This window comes from Embiotoca jacksoni, unplaced genomic scaffold, assembly GCF_022577435.1.
Source record: "Embiotoca jacksoni isolate LCO1_2020_lvr unplaced genomic scaffold, fEmbJac1.0.p SCAF_9, whole genome shotgun sequence".
Taxonomy (NCBI): Eukaryota; Metazoa; Chordata; class Actinopteri; family Embiotocidae; genus Embiotoca; species Embiotoca jacksoni.
In genome coordinates, this window is record NW_027185447.1 from 14,074,621 (window position 1) to 14,089,076 (window position 14,456).

Consider the following 14,456-nt stretch of genomic DNA (forward strand, 5'->3'; position numbering starts at 1 on the left):
AAAGATGGCATACACAGGAGGAATAAATCCAATCTGCTCATCTGACATTGCCATATATTTCCCTTTTTGGAAGATTTGTCTCTAAAAACGTCTCCTAAGGTCAATTATCCACAAGTATTTGTAATCATCTAAATATAAAAGATAAAGAATCTGATGGCAAACATTCTCCATTCAGGTTTATTTTTCTTTCCGTCACATTACATAACATGGATCACATTATCAGCATCATACATGGTCATCCATCTCTTCAAGCCCTAGTCACAGGCTTGACATTCACACAAATACTCTTTGAGTGCACCACTCCTCAGAAAGTGCTTCCTCCATGTGCGTGGGACTGTTGATGAAGACCAGAGGCCGAGCCCACACGCACAGGAGAAATCTTGCCCTCCAGTGAAGATCCAAGGCTGACGTCATGTTTCCAAACGTAACGCTTTTAGCACTGTGCGCGTGTGTGTGTGTGTGTGTGTGTGTGTGCGTGCGTGTGCGTGTGTGTGCGTGTGTGTGTGTGTGTGTGTGTGTCACGCTGCAGTGAGCCTTTCTTTTTACATTTAGAGGAAAACAACCTACATCAGCCTTGGGTTATTGGATACTGAGAGGGGAAACTTAACACATAAAACCCTTCAGTGTTGTATCTCCTAACAAAAAAACCCAAAAAAATAACAAGAAAAAATGAGCAATGCTAGACATGCAAAACAACCTCAAACTCAACCAGACAATCAATCAAAGAGGGAAAGAAAAAAAAAAAAGAGCAAAGGTTGGTTTTTACACCAGCCAGTGTAAGGCTCAGTGAAAACACAACAAGAGGGGGAGGAGGGGGGGGGGGGGGGGAATGGTCATCAAATGAGAGAAGAAGTGACGGACAGGGTGAACACCTGGACAAACAATAAGAGCACAAACAGAAGAAGCAGAGAACTGAGTGGAGCTGCCATTGCAATGCATTACATTTGATTTGGAAGGAGATCTATTGGCTTTGCTGCTGCTGGTTTACACACAAATGAAAACTGACATTCAAGAAAAGCAGCACATTAATCTTGACATATTTGGAAAAAAAAAAAAAAGAAGAAAAAAAAGGCTTTTTTTTTTTAATGCACATTTCAAGGGTTTAGTTTAGCTTAATATACTGGGTAAAAGGCTTGGGTGGGACCACAGTAAAGCTGGATAGCACAAGAAAAGGAAGTGGAAAAGGTGATGGGAGAAGAATCGCTGTAGTGAAAAGGAAATGGCAAGGATATGTCTATTAGGAAACAAGTGGAAGACACTAAAAAGCATGCTGTCTGTTGGAATGTGCAGGGCACGGTAAAGATTCCCACAAGGTTCAAAACTTCCAGGGTGACCAGAGGTCGAAAGTTATCCCGCCTAACAACAACAACTTATCGTCACAACCACAAACATCCATGACAACGATAACCACACGTATTCAGAAAAAAAAAAAAAAAAAAAAAAATGACAGCAACAGTGAGCGAGTGGCCCAGATGTCACCAGAAAGAGAGTTAGTTCTTGTTTCATTGTAAAGCATCTCATTGCACAAAGTGAGAGAGTAAAGCAATACTGCATGGTTGTTGTATTATTCTATGATTAAGCAGTGTGGCATCAGCTGTCTGTGGGTGTTAAGAAATTTGGATACCAAACTCGAGACGCACTACAGGTTCACTACAGGCAGTACAAACTAGCCAGCAACTATGACAACAAAAAGACTTTACTTTTTTTTTTTTATAGGTTTTACATTCAACATGTTTTTGTTTTTCTCCCCTTTGCCTCTAAGCTACAATATACATTGAATCTGTTCACTATAGGTTCTTAATTGAGTTTAAAAAAAAAAAAAAAAATCAAAGAAAAATATTCGGAGCAACTGTATTGTGTGTAAAAAAAAAAAAAAAAAAAAAAAAAAGTTTCCTTTTCATATAACAGAGATACAACAACAAACAAAAACAACAACAATATATGAAAAAGCCTCACGGTTCTCTTTATGTTGCATATGTACAAGAAAGCCCTGAAACTGCAAATCCATCGATATCGTCACTGCGTGTCTGGTGTCCGCTTTCTGTCTACTGTCAATCTGTTCTCTCTCTCTCTCTCTCTCTCTCTCTCACACACACACACACACACACACACACACACACACACACACGGTCAACTTCAATCTCCATGCCTCCTTTTGTGGTTGAAGATCTCTTTTTGAAAGAAAAATTCACCAAACGTTCTCTTGTCCAAGATCTATACACGAGAGCAAAGCTGTACCCACGTTTTTTTTTGTGTTTTTTCGTGAACCGAGCTGCACTCAAAGAACCAAGCGCTCAGTGATACAGGCTGGCGACTTGATCGTCACAGGCCAGCTTAGTGCAACTTGAAAAAAAAGGTGGAATAGTGGCCGGCAGGCACCGGAACCTGTTAGCTTAACGTGTGCTGAAAGTCCCATTCTCTGCCAGCGAAAGCACTGGTTCTCCAACCCTGCTGGTGGAATCTAAAAAGTGCTTACATCGAGGATGGGGAGACACCTAACGGGTTGCATTTTGACACTCTGTATCAACGATCAAACCAAAGATAACATAATCAAAAGTGGTATCCAGCACGAATAACCGTATGTACATGATACTATCTCAGCTTAGTAAAACAGAAAGAAGAAGGAACTTTTTTTTTTTTTTTTTTTTTTTTTTTTTTTAAAGTAGAGGGAGCACAAAGCTGAGCTCTATGACTAACACGTGTGTGAGTATTGTGAGAAAAAAAAACCTCCAAGAAATAAAACATTGTAAAGCATCTGTAATCGCGACGATAATGTATAGCTACTGACTGAAACGGGAGTTTTCCCATCACTGAGACGAGGCTGGTACTGCTTTGGGCCCTTGGCAATTGTCCAAGGAAAGGCAAAGTGACTGACTACTGCGGAGTACCACACTGTACTTTTCCAGTACCACACTCCTAAAACTGCCACCACCACTGTAAGAGTAAGACAATTACTGACAAGACCAATATTAATGGGGAACCCCAGAGGTTCACGACCCCCATCCCTGACACCCCATTTCTTCCAATCGGGCAGTGACGACATCCCTCCTGCACCCACGAAACGAAACACTCTTTCACTTAAAAATGTGTGTATATAAAATGTTCATGTATAAAAACATGTCTTTGCGCAGTGCAACGTAGTGCAACGTAGTGCAATTTCATTAGGTCAGTCTACCTTCTCCTTTTTCTATTTTGTTTTTTTATTGGCACTTGGTGAAGTTTCGGACTGGAAGAGGCCTGCTGACCCAGTTTGTCTGGGAAGCCACTGGAATAAACGCTTTACAGGGATGATCTTAAATTTAAAAAACAAAAACAAAAACAAAAACATCCTCTAACAGGAAACGACTGAGATATTATGAAGTACTATGACAGCGACCGTGAGTGGTTAACGTTTGTTTTTGACTTCATGCAATTCATCGAGAAGCGCTGACCGGGTCCGCCTGTGATGTGGTATCGGCCGACAGCAGACAGCACATGTGACCCCGTGACGACACGGGTGTTTCTATGGCGACAAAAGGTCTGATGTCAGTCGAGGAGCCTGCTAAAAGATGGGACTGCTCATACAGGAAAGGACAGGCACTGTGTGTGTGTGTGTGTGTGTGTGTGTGTGTGTGTGTGTGTGTGTGTGTGTGTGTCATACGTTGCTACTGAGATCAGGTCAGCGTCGGGAGCGCTTAAGAGAGTAGAGGACACGCAGCAGAATGCACATTCACAAAGCTGCCAACGTACAGAGCAGAGGTGAATCTCTTTGAAAATATACATCTAATGCCGTGACTCCATCTCTGACTAAAGCAGAAAATGATCTATTAAAAGGTTTGTTTTCTTTTGTTTGGCCTTATCTCAAATGAGGGTCTAAGGAAAGGGGGGGAATTATAATTTGAATACCTTGTAAAGCTCTTTTCAGGCTAATTCACGAGTTTGGACTGTGGAGATAAATAATTTGACTTGACTCTCAGGTTTACAGGAAGCAGATAATCATCTTGGGAAAAAAAAAAAAAAAAAAATCTGTATTATCAGAAACTGATTGGGTCAATTTAGAGAAAGGTGATGACAACTATACATTACTAGTGAGGGAGATATTTCTTTTTTTTTTTTTTAAGTTAAAAAAAAAAAAAACCAACTAATATGGGTATCTTTGAATGCAGGAATCCTTTAAAACATCCTGAACTAGAATTTATTCTACTTTCATCTTCAACACCAACAATTAGACATGGTCACTAAGTTGTCCATCCATGTCTTTAAGCCAATTTTAAGTGTTTTTCTCCCTGGAGATTTACAATTTGAGGCTGGTCAGTTTTAAAGATTTTTTTTTTTTTTTTTTAAATATTACTATAAAATGTACTTTTGTTTTTCCTTTCCCCTCCTGTTTTATGTATTAGTCAATAAAAAGAAATACCAAAACAGGTAACGAAGTGGGTTTTAAAACGAACTATTTTTCTACAAATGGCCAATATTGCTGAAAAACACATTTGAAAGGGATATATCAAATTAAAGTATCTAACTAGCTTAAAAACTACCACCTATATTTCATCTAAAGCTTGGAGACCTTGGATTACCTTTTACTATTAGAGATCTATTCTAAAAAGTAAGACTCTATTTTGGTAAAACATTTTAAAACTTTTGCTACGCTCCACATGAATCGGTGTACAGTCAACCACCAACTCCCCTGATCTGCACCGACTTGAATTGATTCTCACTATTCATTTTCAAGTGTTACACCAGAGTGAACGATGGTTTAAAAGGAGCAGCGCGTAGGGTTTAGTGGGATCTATTGGCAGAAACGGAATATAATATTGATATTTATGTTTTTGTTAGTGTTTAATCACCTGAAACTAAGAAATGTGTTTGTTATCTTGGAATGAGCCCTTCGTGTCTACACAGGGAGTGGGTACTCTTCCCCAGATTGCACCATGTTTCTACAGGAGCCCAGAAGGGACAAACCAAACACTGGCTCTAAAGAGGGCCTTTTGTGTTTTTTTTACGGCCACCGTAGATTCTCTTACACGCTAGGAAGGGGAGGGTGAGACGAGGGCTGTTAGATGCCACCAAATCTTACACACTGCTCTTTTAAAGGGATGAAACACAACATCTATTAAACACAGGAAAGTCATGGTTCCTGTGAAGGGAGGTTTGGGTATCTACAAATAATGCTGGTAATTGTTCCAAAGACTGCAGATTGGGTAACCTCTCCATTTAAACCTGTAAGAAACGAATTAGAAAGCCTGACTTCTCATCAGGTAGTGATTGTTGGGTTACAATCTGTTACATACACAATTTATACCAGTCAGACTGTCAGTTAAAGTTTCAAAGGGCAGTTATCATTCACGTTCCACGGTAAACAATCTCCAAGAACATTAGCTGTCAAAGGAGAACAAAAAATGAGCCTTTCTTCCTCAACTCATGACTCAATGACAAGCAAATAGCAAGAAAGACAATATTAAATGCTCTAATTCTGCTGATTGCACAGTGCAACTGCTAGTTGCTTCAGCAAGTCGTTGCTGATAATAAACTATGTAAGAAATAGATATCCGCTCTCTCAAGGGGGGTTACAGTGATACTCTAAAAGACGACTTATTTCTTCAAGGTGCATATATCTGGGTAAAATTATAGCGAAGAGGAGAGGGAAATATATTTCACATATTGTGTACATCATTCGAAAATATTTGGAAACATCAAGGGAAAACTTTTTGTACCACTTTGCGTGAAGGGTTTTGTGCAGCTTTGCAAAACTACAAGAAGAAGAACAGCTGGCTGTACTGAATTTGCTTCGTGAATAAGTTATTCGATCGTGAACAATACGTGTTCAGACTTGCAGTCGATATCCAGTAAGACCGCAAGAGAAAATGATGTTAGAGCTTAGACCAAAAATGTTGGCTGTTGAGTGAACAGGCTTTTTGCATTTGGTAGGTTTGAAGTCCAGTGACAATGAGAAACGGATATGCTACAGAGGTCTTATCGAGCACGACCGGTGTTAACCCTCGACCCTCCAAAAAGAGTCATGATCCACCTCATACATAGTAGCTTACATGATGCTCCAATTATTAACAACAGAGTATACCAAAAAAGCTTATCTGTAGTTGTTTAAACACTGCCTTGAGTTGAAGCGAGTGAAAAACAAACAAAAGTCAAATCAGAAGGTTCATAATCTAATATAAAGGTTTCTTATTCATCAACAGAGTGAAAATGTCTCAGTCTTAGAAAAAAACGTCTCCAAACCGGCAAAGAGTTCTTTTTTTTTTTGTTGGTTTTTACCCACCAGTTATATTTTCTGTGTTTGGAAACAGAGAAGAGAGAAGCTGCTATGCTGACGGCAGCAGCGCTGAGAAGTCCATCGTGAGGAAATCTCCCCTAGTTTCCTCAGTGGAAGAGTCCGCCTCGCTGTAGCTCCGAGTGAGGAAGAGCTCATCTCAGAGCGAGGAAGGGGGCTGGATTAGTCGGTGAATCTCTGACAGGCCTTTTTCCAGCGACAGGCTGTGCACCACATGTCTCTCTTCTCCATGCCGTACACCTTTCGGCACTTCTTCGCCTCCCCACGGGGTTTCCTTGGTAACAGCAGATGTGACAGCATAAGGACATGCACATAGACATCCAGACAGCCACATGGGCAAGAAAAAGAAAACACATATGTGCAATGTGCCTGTAGGGCGCAGGAGAACAAACGCATACAAAAACACACTCAACTCATTTTAAACAAGTCAATATAAATGTGATTCGGTACTGAAACAACATCTTTAAAAAGGTTGATGATTTCATACCGCAACATTTGTTTTTTCATTTGATATGAAATTATATAATTCAGCATAACGAGCAGAGCATAATATTTAAATAACTACCTGGTAAAAGAAATCAATAGTGCCGAGCTATCCTCCAGAAATGTTAACATTTACATGACATAAATTAGTCTCCATGTCCTCATTTTACATTCAATGAGTATTATATTATCAACTACAATACATTGCTCTTCTGTGTAACATATTTGTGATTGACCCCAGAGCGAATATTTTTCTTGGGCCTCTCCTCCAACTCCAAACACACAAGCCCACGCTCATGTCAAAAAGAAAGACCCAAAAGAAGGAAACCCGATTTGATATTTCCAATACGGAGTGCTGAATGATATAATGGAAATATAAATATTTATAAAATATTTTATCGCTCAAGATAAGTAGAGCAGTACTCCCCCATTTTCTCGTCTTAACCAATATGTCAACAATCCTAACACGATCTCTCAGAAACGGCACACACAGCAAATGTCTGATGAATACCTGGTTCCTGGTGTTGATTTAGGTGCCGGCGTTATTAAAGCATGGTTCTTGTTGACAGTGGTGTGTGTGCTGGCTGCCGCCGGCTGCCGCTTTTCACCAGTGCTAACTGTGCGGACATGAGTCACAGGCCCCTGCAAAAAAAAATGGAGAGAAGTATAAGTATAGTGCTCAATATTCTACTGACACAGTGACGCATCACAGTCTCTGGTCTATTCTCAAACCTAACTGCATAGGGGGAAATGCTTAGTCATCACACACCGATTAAACACACATACTGGCATGAAGCTTGTGCAGTTACAAACATAAAATGATAAAAGCTGAAATACAGAAAGACAATCTGAATTCTGTCCCTGTCAGAATACTGTATTATACAAATGTAAAGTTTGACCGAGAAATAAATGTGACGGTTTCTCTGCTGTCATCAGTTCTTTATGTGGCGAGTAGTGAATTGTTCATATTGAAGTCTCAGTACCCCTGGGTGAATTACAACGTTTCTTGGTTTTTAAAGTGAAAAGAAATAAATACAACGACTGAAGCAGACGGACATTTAATTCGGAGGCTTTCTTCAAATGTCAATCCACTGCTACGTTTTACTTCATACATTTTGGATTCAGCCATTGTGGTGCTCTGTATTGTACTGTGCAACTTGAAAAATCTTTCTAAGCAATCAGAAGACAGGAAAATGTTATCACAGTTAAACAGATTCCAAGTTTGCATTACAGTGGTTCAGATGTTAGCACATGTATGGCTTTCAACCGTGGCAAAACAGAGGAGCTCGTACCTGGAGCGGACTGCAGATAAAATACCTCCTGTCGGTGTCATCCTGGACTATAATGTAAATTTTTTTTTTTTTGCTCACATAAAGCAAGTATACAAAATATGCTTTTCATCACTTAAAAATATTACTGGAGTGCCCTGTCCTAAAAACACATTTTGAATCAATCGTCTGTACATGTACAACCACGGTCTTTTTGTGTCCTCACAGTGGCTGTTAGTTTTATTATTGATTTTAAGGTCCTTTCATTGTTTTGTAAATCTTTAAACAGTTCTGTACTCAAAGATGTCTGGTGTGCTTTTAAGATGCAATATGTGACTTGTACATCCTGCAGGTTCACTGACTGTCTCCTGGCTCTGATATGAGCTCAGACTCTAATTCATGGCAAGGCAGCTTTCAGTCATTATGGTCCCTGCCAACTACAGGCACTGAGGATTTTTTGTTGTTGTTGTTGTTGTTGCATATTGTACATATTCATCCACATTCAACATATTCCTTCAATCCACACTTTTTTTTTTTTTAATTTCTATTTACTTGCAAAAGTCTAATATATTGCGATATTTTAACCACTTTGAACAGCATCTTTGGATAAACTGTGCTATGAAAAAAGATAACAGTATAAAGAAGCAAAGAGAGTGAAAAAACAGGGTGACAAAAAGCACAAATGGCTTCAAGTGCAAACAGCTGGAGAGAAATTGAGATTACGATAAAAAGGCGTGAGACAAAGTCTCACTCACCGGGACGCCTTTAAAAATGACAGGAGGGGACTGCCACGACATACTGATGCCATTCCCAGTCCCAGTTCCAGGCCCGATCCCATTACCACTGCCTATCCCAGCCAGCTCAGGACCCACTGGGATACTCACTGGAGCAGTGGCCTGGAACATGGACAACCACCCCACATAGCCAGGAGGGGACACGACAGAAACAAGGAGGGACAGAATATATGCAGAGAGAATCAGACATGAAGAGAATAGAGAAGAAATATAATCAGAAGGGAAGTAATTTCTCTAGCTTTTAACCTCAAATAGTGCCTTCAAATCAGTGCTGATCATGCATCCACATCAAAACTGCTTATGACCGTTTATTTTTGTAAGAATTATAGTTGAACAATTTTGTCAGGCACGTGCAGAATATGGCAAAAAAAATATTCCCAAAACAGCAGAGAAAATAGCAGAAACAACATGAGGTTAGCCGTTTTAATCCAGTGCAGTGCAGAGAAAATGAAACATGAGAACCAATCATTGCAGTTTCCCTGCATATGCATAATGTTTATCTATTTTTAAAGTGCATTTTGTGTTGTCATGGCAACGGAAAGTTCAGTACTACCTCAAAACACCACAAAGGACTGAATCCAAAATTGAATACTTGAAATATTTATACTTTAACCAAGTGTGTTTTTCTAGCTGAAACCATTTCATTTGACCTCCAATGGCAAATAAAGGAGGTGCGCTCATGAATGGTGACAGTAAGAAGAGGAAGAAAAAGAGGAAGAAAAAGAGGAAGAAAAAGAGGAAGGACAGGGAGAAGAAAAGGGAGGAGGCATAGATAGCCAAAGTTACCATAGAGCAGTTCAAATAAGGTGATGCAAGTCAAGCCAAATTGAATCCCATAACAACAAAAAAAAGATCAAGAAACATATTCTGACTTTATTCCCCTTGTGAACTTATGTTAACATTTGCAAGAAAGTTTCCTTTCTCCCTTTGTTATATACTCCCACGCTGGCGTAGGAGATAAGTAACTCAAGCTGATCGCTTTTTTTTTTTCTTTCTTTTTTTTTGCACTGATTGCAAACTGCCTTCACAGTTTCCATATGATAAAAAACTGAATTCTGGCTCAGGAACATATTGACTGCCTAATGATTTCTCTTTTTTTTTCCAGTGATACCGCAGTAGCATCAATTTCCAGATATTCAATTTGGTATGTGTCCATCTGTCTGAGGAATTACCTGGTAGGCGTGGTCAGTGCGGATGTGGCAGAGTGTGGAGGGAGCTGATTGACTGAGCAGTGTGGGGGCGTGGCTCTGCGAACTATTCATGTTGATGTGCTCAGAGTGAGGGACGTCGGTGAGCGGTGGAGGGAAGACGGGCGGAGGACCTGCTGTGGTGGGGGAGGTGGGTGTGAGGCTGGACAACCCCTCTGATAGGCTGTCCATGTTGACCTCGATCTCTGAGTAGTAAAAGTCCTCCTCTCCATCACTGTAGTCCGAGTCACTGTTTCGCCTGCAGGGGAGAAATAGCAACTACTTAAAGACGAGATATTCCCAATTTACAACAATTATTTTTTGGAAATGTATCCATGATAAACTTACAATTAATACTTAAAAGAAGTAATGAACAGATTCTCAAAACATTATGGTGCATTTGAAAATACTGATATGTGACAATAGTGGTGCAAGAAACAAAAACTGAGCAGTCATTTATATGACATTAAAAATACAGAGTGTACTCTTCCTACCAGCAGGGGGTAGTAAAAGCCAGTGTGCTGCAGTTCTCAAACATTGAGGATGGGGATTAAACATAAAACCTATGAGCAAACCTTTCATCCATCAGTGTCACGCTCCTTATTATTAATAAGAGATGAACAAAACAATACCATAATTACAACAGTGTGAATTCACTTTCAAAACCGTTCAACCACACAAAATCAAATTTACATTTCACTGGATTGTATTAAGTGTACCCGCTGCAGTGGGCATAAACAGTCACAATATGACTCACTTCTGACTAAACGGACCACATGTGCTACAATATGATACCTCGCATATTATACAGTGGGTGAAGAAACAATATATCAATAAAGCATTGTGATACAGAAGAATGCGCAGTCCTGCTGATGCCAGAAGATGTTAATGGTTCAATTTGTAGATATTGGTGGATTTACAGTTGCGAACATAATTATTGAATACCCCTTAAAGTGCAGGCCTTTTTAGCGATGTGAATAAAATGTAATGAAAACATATTGACTAAAGTCCTGGTAAAAAGTCAAGAAAGTTTGAAAATGCATAGTTCCATGATTTTCTAAAACATAAAGTTGAGCTTATATATATTACTAAAGATAAATAACGTTTTCTTGTAAGGAAACCCAGAAGCAAAATAATTCAACCTCCAAAGTCAATATTGATTAATAATATCTTTTGAGCTTTATGACCTCTCACTACTTCTCTTTTGGATATTTACCCAGTTGCTAATGTGCAAAAATGTCCAGCTCACCACTATCGATTGATTTCCGTGCTGTCACTTGCTTCCTTTAAATCACACCGAAATCCTTCCAGTGAGATCTTAAACCGGGCGCTGAGACGGCCACTTCACGACAATCCAGGAACAATTTCTAAACCAAGCTTTGGATGACTAATGGACTTCAATACGCAGTGAGGACATGACATTCCTCTAAATAATGACTGGGTATTTCAATAAATCCAAGATGTCAGTCACAGTTAAATTTCCATGGATACAAACAATTCCAATTTAGTCTCATCACTTCATAAAACAAACTCCCTCAACGCTACACTTCCATAACATGTAACACGGCTGAAGCAAATTTAGTCATTTTCGAGTTCCCAAAAAATGTTTTTGTATTCTGGAGCAGTTAGGTAAGCTTTCTGGTAACTTAAAAAAAAAATAAATAAATAAATAAATATATATATATATATTACAAAGGGGATGAATAATTATGACATTGCTAGTCAATCAACTCATTAAAGTGTATTTTATCCAAAAATGTTTAGTGTGTAAAACCTTTACAATACTCAGCAGGGTTGATTGATTATATTTGACACTGTGCCTTTAAGAACCTGTGTGTAGACACTGATATACAAGCGGAGTTAATAAGATGTAAAGGCAGGCAGTTGGACGGCAGCCAAACTGTGACAGGTCAAATGTGTGTCACTTTTCTTATTTTACCAGACCATTATGGAAGCGACAATGTCTGACAGTACTACCCTGAAGCTGCAGAAAGAGATTCTTAAGCTGACACCTCCACAGTAAAGGTCTTTTTTAAAGAACCTGCAGTTTTATAAAACATCATCAGGATCAATGTTCACATAAACAGCATAGATTCTGAAAATAAATAAATATGACAACACACTTTTAAACAATGCCAGCGTCTCAATGAAGAACATCAGCGTGACTCATAAAGATCATATTACTGCCAGGAGGGTGGTATGTGTGTGTGTGTGTGTGTGTGTGTGTGTGTGTGTGTGTGTGTGTGTGTGTGTGTGTGTGTGTGCGCGTGTGTGTGTAGGGGTTTAGCAAAGATACAAACAAGGGAGCATTTCATGTGAGAAAAGAAGTGATGAACCTAAAATATTCCAATTTTTCTCAAACACTTTAGAGCACATTAAGTAAGAAGAGATGTAAATATGCATATATAATATTCGCTCAAACCCAAGGGACATGTACTGAACACGGTGGGTTTAGGTTTCCGGTGATGACATCACATAGCAAACTCACCCGAGATGGACGGTGCGGATGTGTCGCTGAATCCCTGAGGAGGTGCTGAGGACCTTTTCACAGTTCTTCCACAAGCACTTGAACATCACTTTCATCGAGTTCTGGAGGAGACATTTACCACAAAACCAACAAGAGTTAGGGGATTACGTGTTCCTACAAACACAAGCGAGTACCTCACAGAAACAGTGCCAACGAATTCACGTAAACATATAAATCATGCACATAATAACTGAGTCCCCTTGACACCTGTGCATTTATGCCATTACATCCATCTTTGGCTGAGTCATGTTCTCAACAACAGAAAAAGATCAGCTGTCAGCAGTGAACGAACAAAAGTAAACACATTTTCTGCAGTTATCCATGTCATGGGAACGGACGTTTTTTTGTGGAGGACTAACACTCAACAATAATTCACTGGTGTGACACTTTAAACGTCCAGGAGTAAGCGAGGGTCTGCGTGATGTCAATTTCATCATCATCAGTGGGCGAATGAATGCGCTCATTGCTGTTGACGGTGAATTTAATGAAAGGCTGTGTGAAAACGCCTGTTGCTCCCTGCTTCTCAACAATTCATCTTGAAAACAATATCAAGACAATCAAGCGTGCAATTGGTGGAGGGAAATTGCCAATAGTTTATAATACAGAACGTCTTCCTGTTGACGCAGATCTACCGGGCATGTGTGAAATGCGGCCTCCTACTACTAGGCTACAGAAAACAGTACAACTGCAGCTATCAGTGTACGTGTCCGCCAGGGAGTTTATTCAGGCCCTCGGAGAGTTATCAGAGCAGTGAGCCTATAAAAATAGAAACCCAATATGAGACCATTTTAGACTCATACAGAGTAACACACAATGAAACTACGGTGCGAGATTGATGAACAGATAAATGTACTATTATGATCCCCCCCACCCCCCTTCTAACTGTTCATGCTCTGTGATACAGTAAAGACCTATAGCACTGATCATAGGCCGGGGGTGCCTTTATTGTTTACCACCAACCTTGCATGCTTTTTCAACTGTAAGGCGTTACTACAAAATGATGAACACCACCGCGGAAATGTAACATGACACAATAATCACAACGAACGCAAACCATGCGCCGTTTCTCCACCTGCAGCAGCTGAATGGAGCCGGCAGCGCGACTGCGTCTCCTCTCTGCTCTGTCCTCCGGTTTCTGTGCCGTCTGTGTTTGACCACAGACAGCAGAGCGACCACAGTGGAGACAGTGAGGTGAAAGATAACCGTTTACTCGAGTTGACGACAACTAAACTCGTCACTGCAAGCGCAATAAAAGCCGATAAGTATTTTCTCAAAAGAATAAACATGTCGAAAAGGGATAGTTTCATCAGCTTATACAACAACAGCACACTGGTTAAGCTAATTGAAAATTGTTATGGATATGCTATAACAAAAGCTGTCTGTATGTAGTCGACACCGCCCCTGATTGTATTGAGGCTATTTTGGTTTCAAAACAAGTAGTCGAGTAGTTTTAAGTTCGTCTGCTGCTGGAGTGCAAAATCTCTGATCCTGGCAACGTGAGCTCTGCACACGCACAACAACATTCAAAGCCTCTCACTAAAATACAACTAAATATACAAGCATTCTAAGAACAGAAGCATAAACAAGCGCAACCTCTTTTGAACATCCGATCATCGAAAGTAGCATTTGGAAATGCTTATCGTAGCTGATCCTCTTAAAATCTGATTTAACAGGAACCCAGGTCTTTGGTTCATGGGCAGGGCATGGAGAGTTATATAGATGGGAGGCCTGTATTTTGATTTCAGTTCATTTTCACATATCAGGAGCTGGCAGCTGTCCCTCAAGCAGGCAGGGACCTGCATCACTGCTAATGAAAAACCGTGGGTGTGTACTTTCATTACCTTTCAACAGCCTCTGGAGAAAAAAAGGTCAAGAAGAAAAAAAAAAAAAAAGACGGGGAGGGAGGTAGCAGGAGAGACAGAGCAAAGC

General features: G+C 39.9%; 1 protein-coding gene across 2 annotated transcripts in view; it reads right to left on the reverse strand.

The window, feature by feature from the left end:
- Positions 1-159: 159 nt before the first annotated feature.
- slc2a4rg (SLC2A4 regulator) overlaps positions 160-14,456 on the reverse strand; it is a 38,874-nt gene continuing 24,577 nt past the window's right edge. The window contains exons 5-9 of one of the 2 annotated variants that reach the window (XM_069140536.1): positions 12,489-12,589; positions 9,986-10,259; positions 8,775-8,915; positions 7,263-7,393; positions 160-6,542 (exon numbers count right to left, since the gene is read on the reverse strand). In XM_069140536.1, coding sequence (XP_068996637.1) covers positions 6,431-6,542; positions 7,263-7,393; positions 8,775-8,915; positions 9,986-10,259; positions 12,489-12,589 — 759 coding nt within the window. In that variant the 3' untranslated portion in view covers positions 160-6,430. The remainder of the gene's footprint in view (positions 6,543-7,262; positions 7,394-8,774; positions 8,916-9,985; positions 10,260-12,488; positions 12,590-14,456) is intronic. The other variant, XM_069140537.1, reaches the window with a different exon arrangement.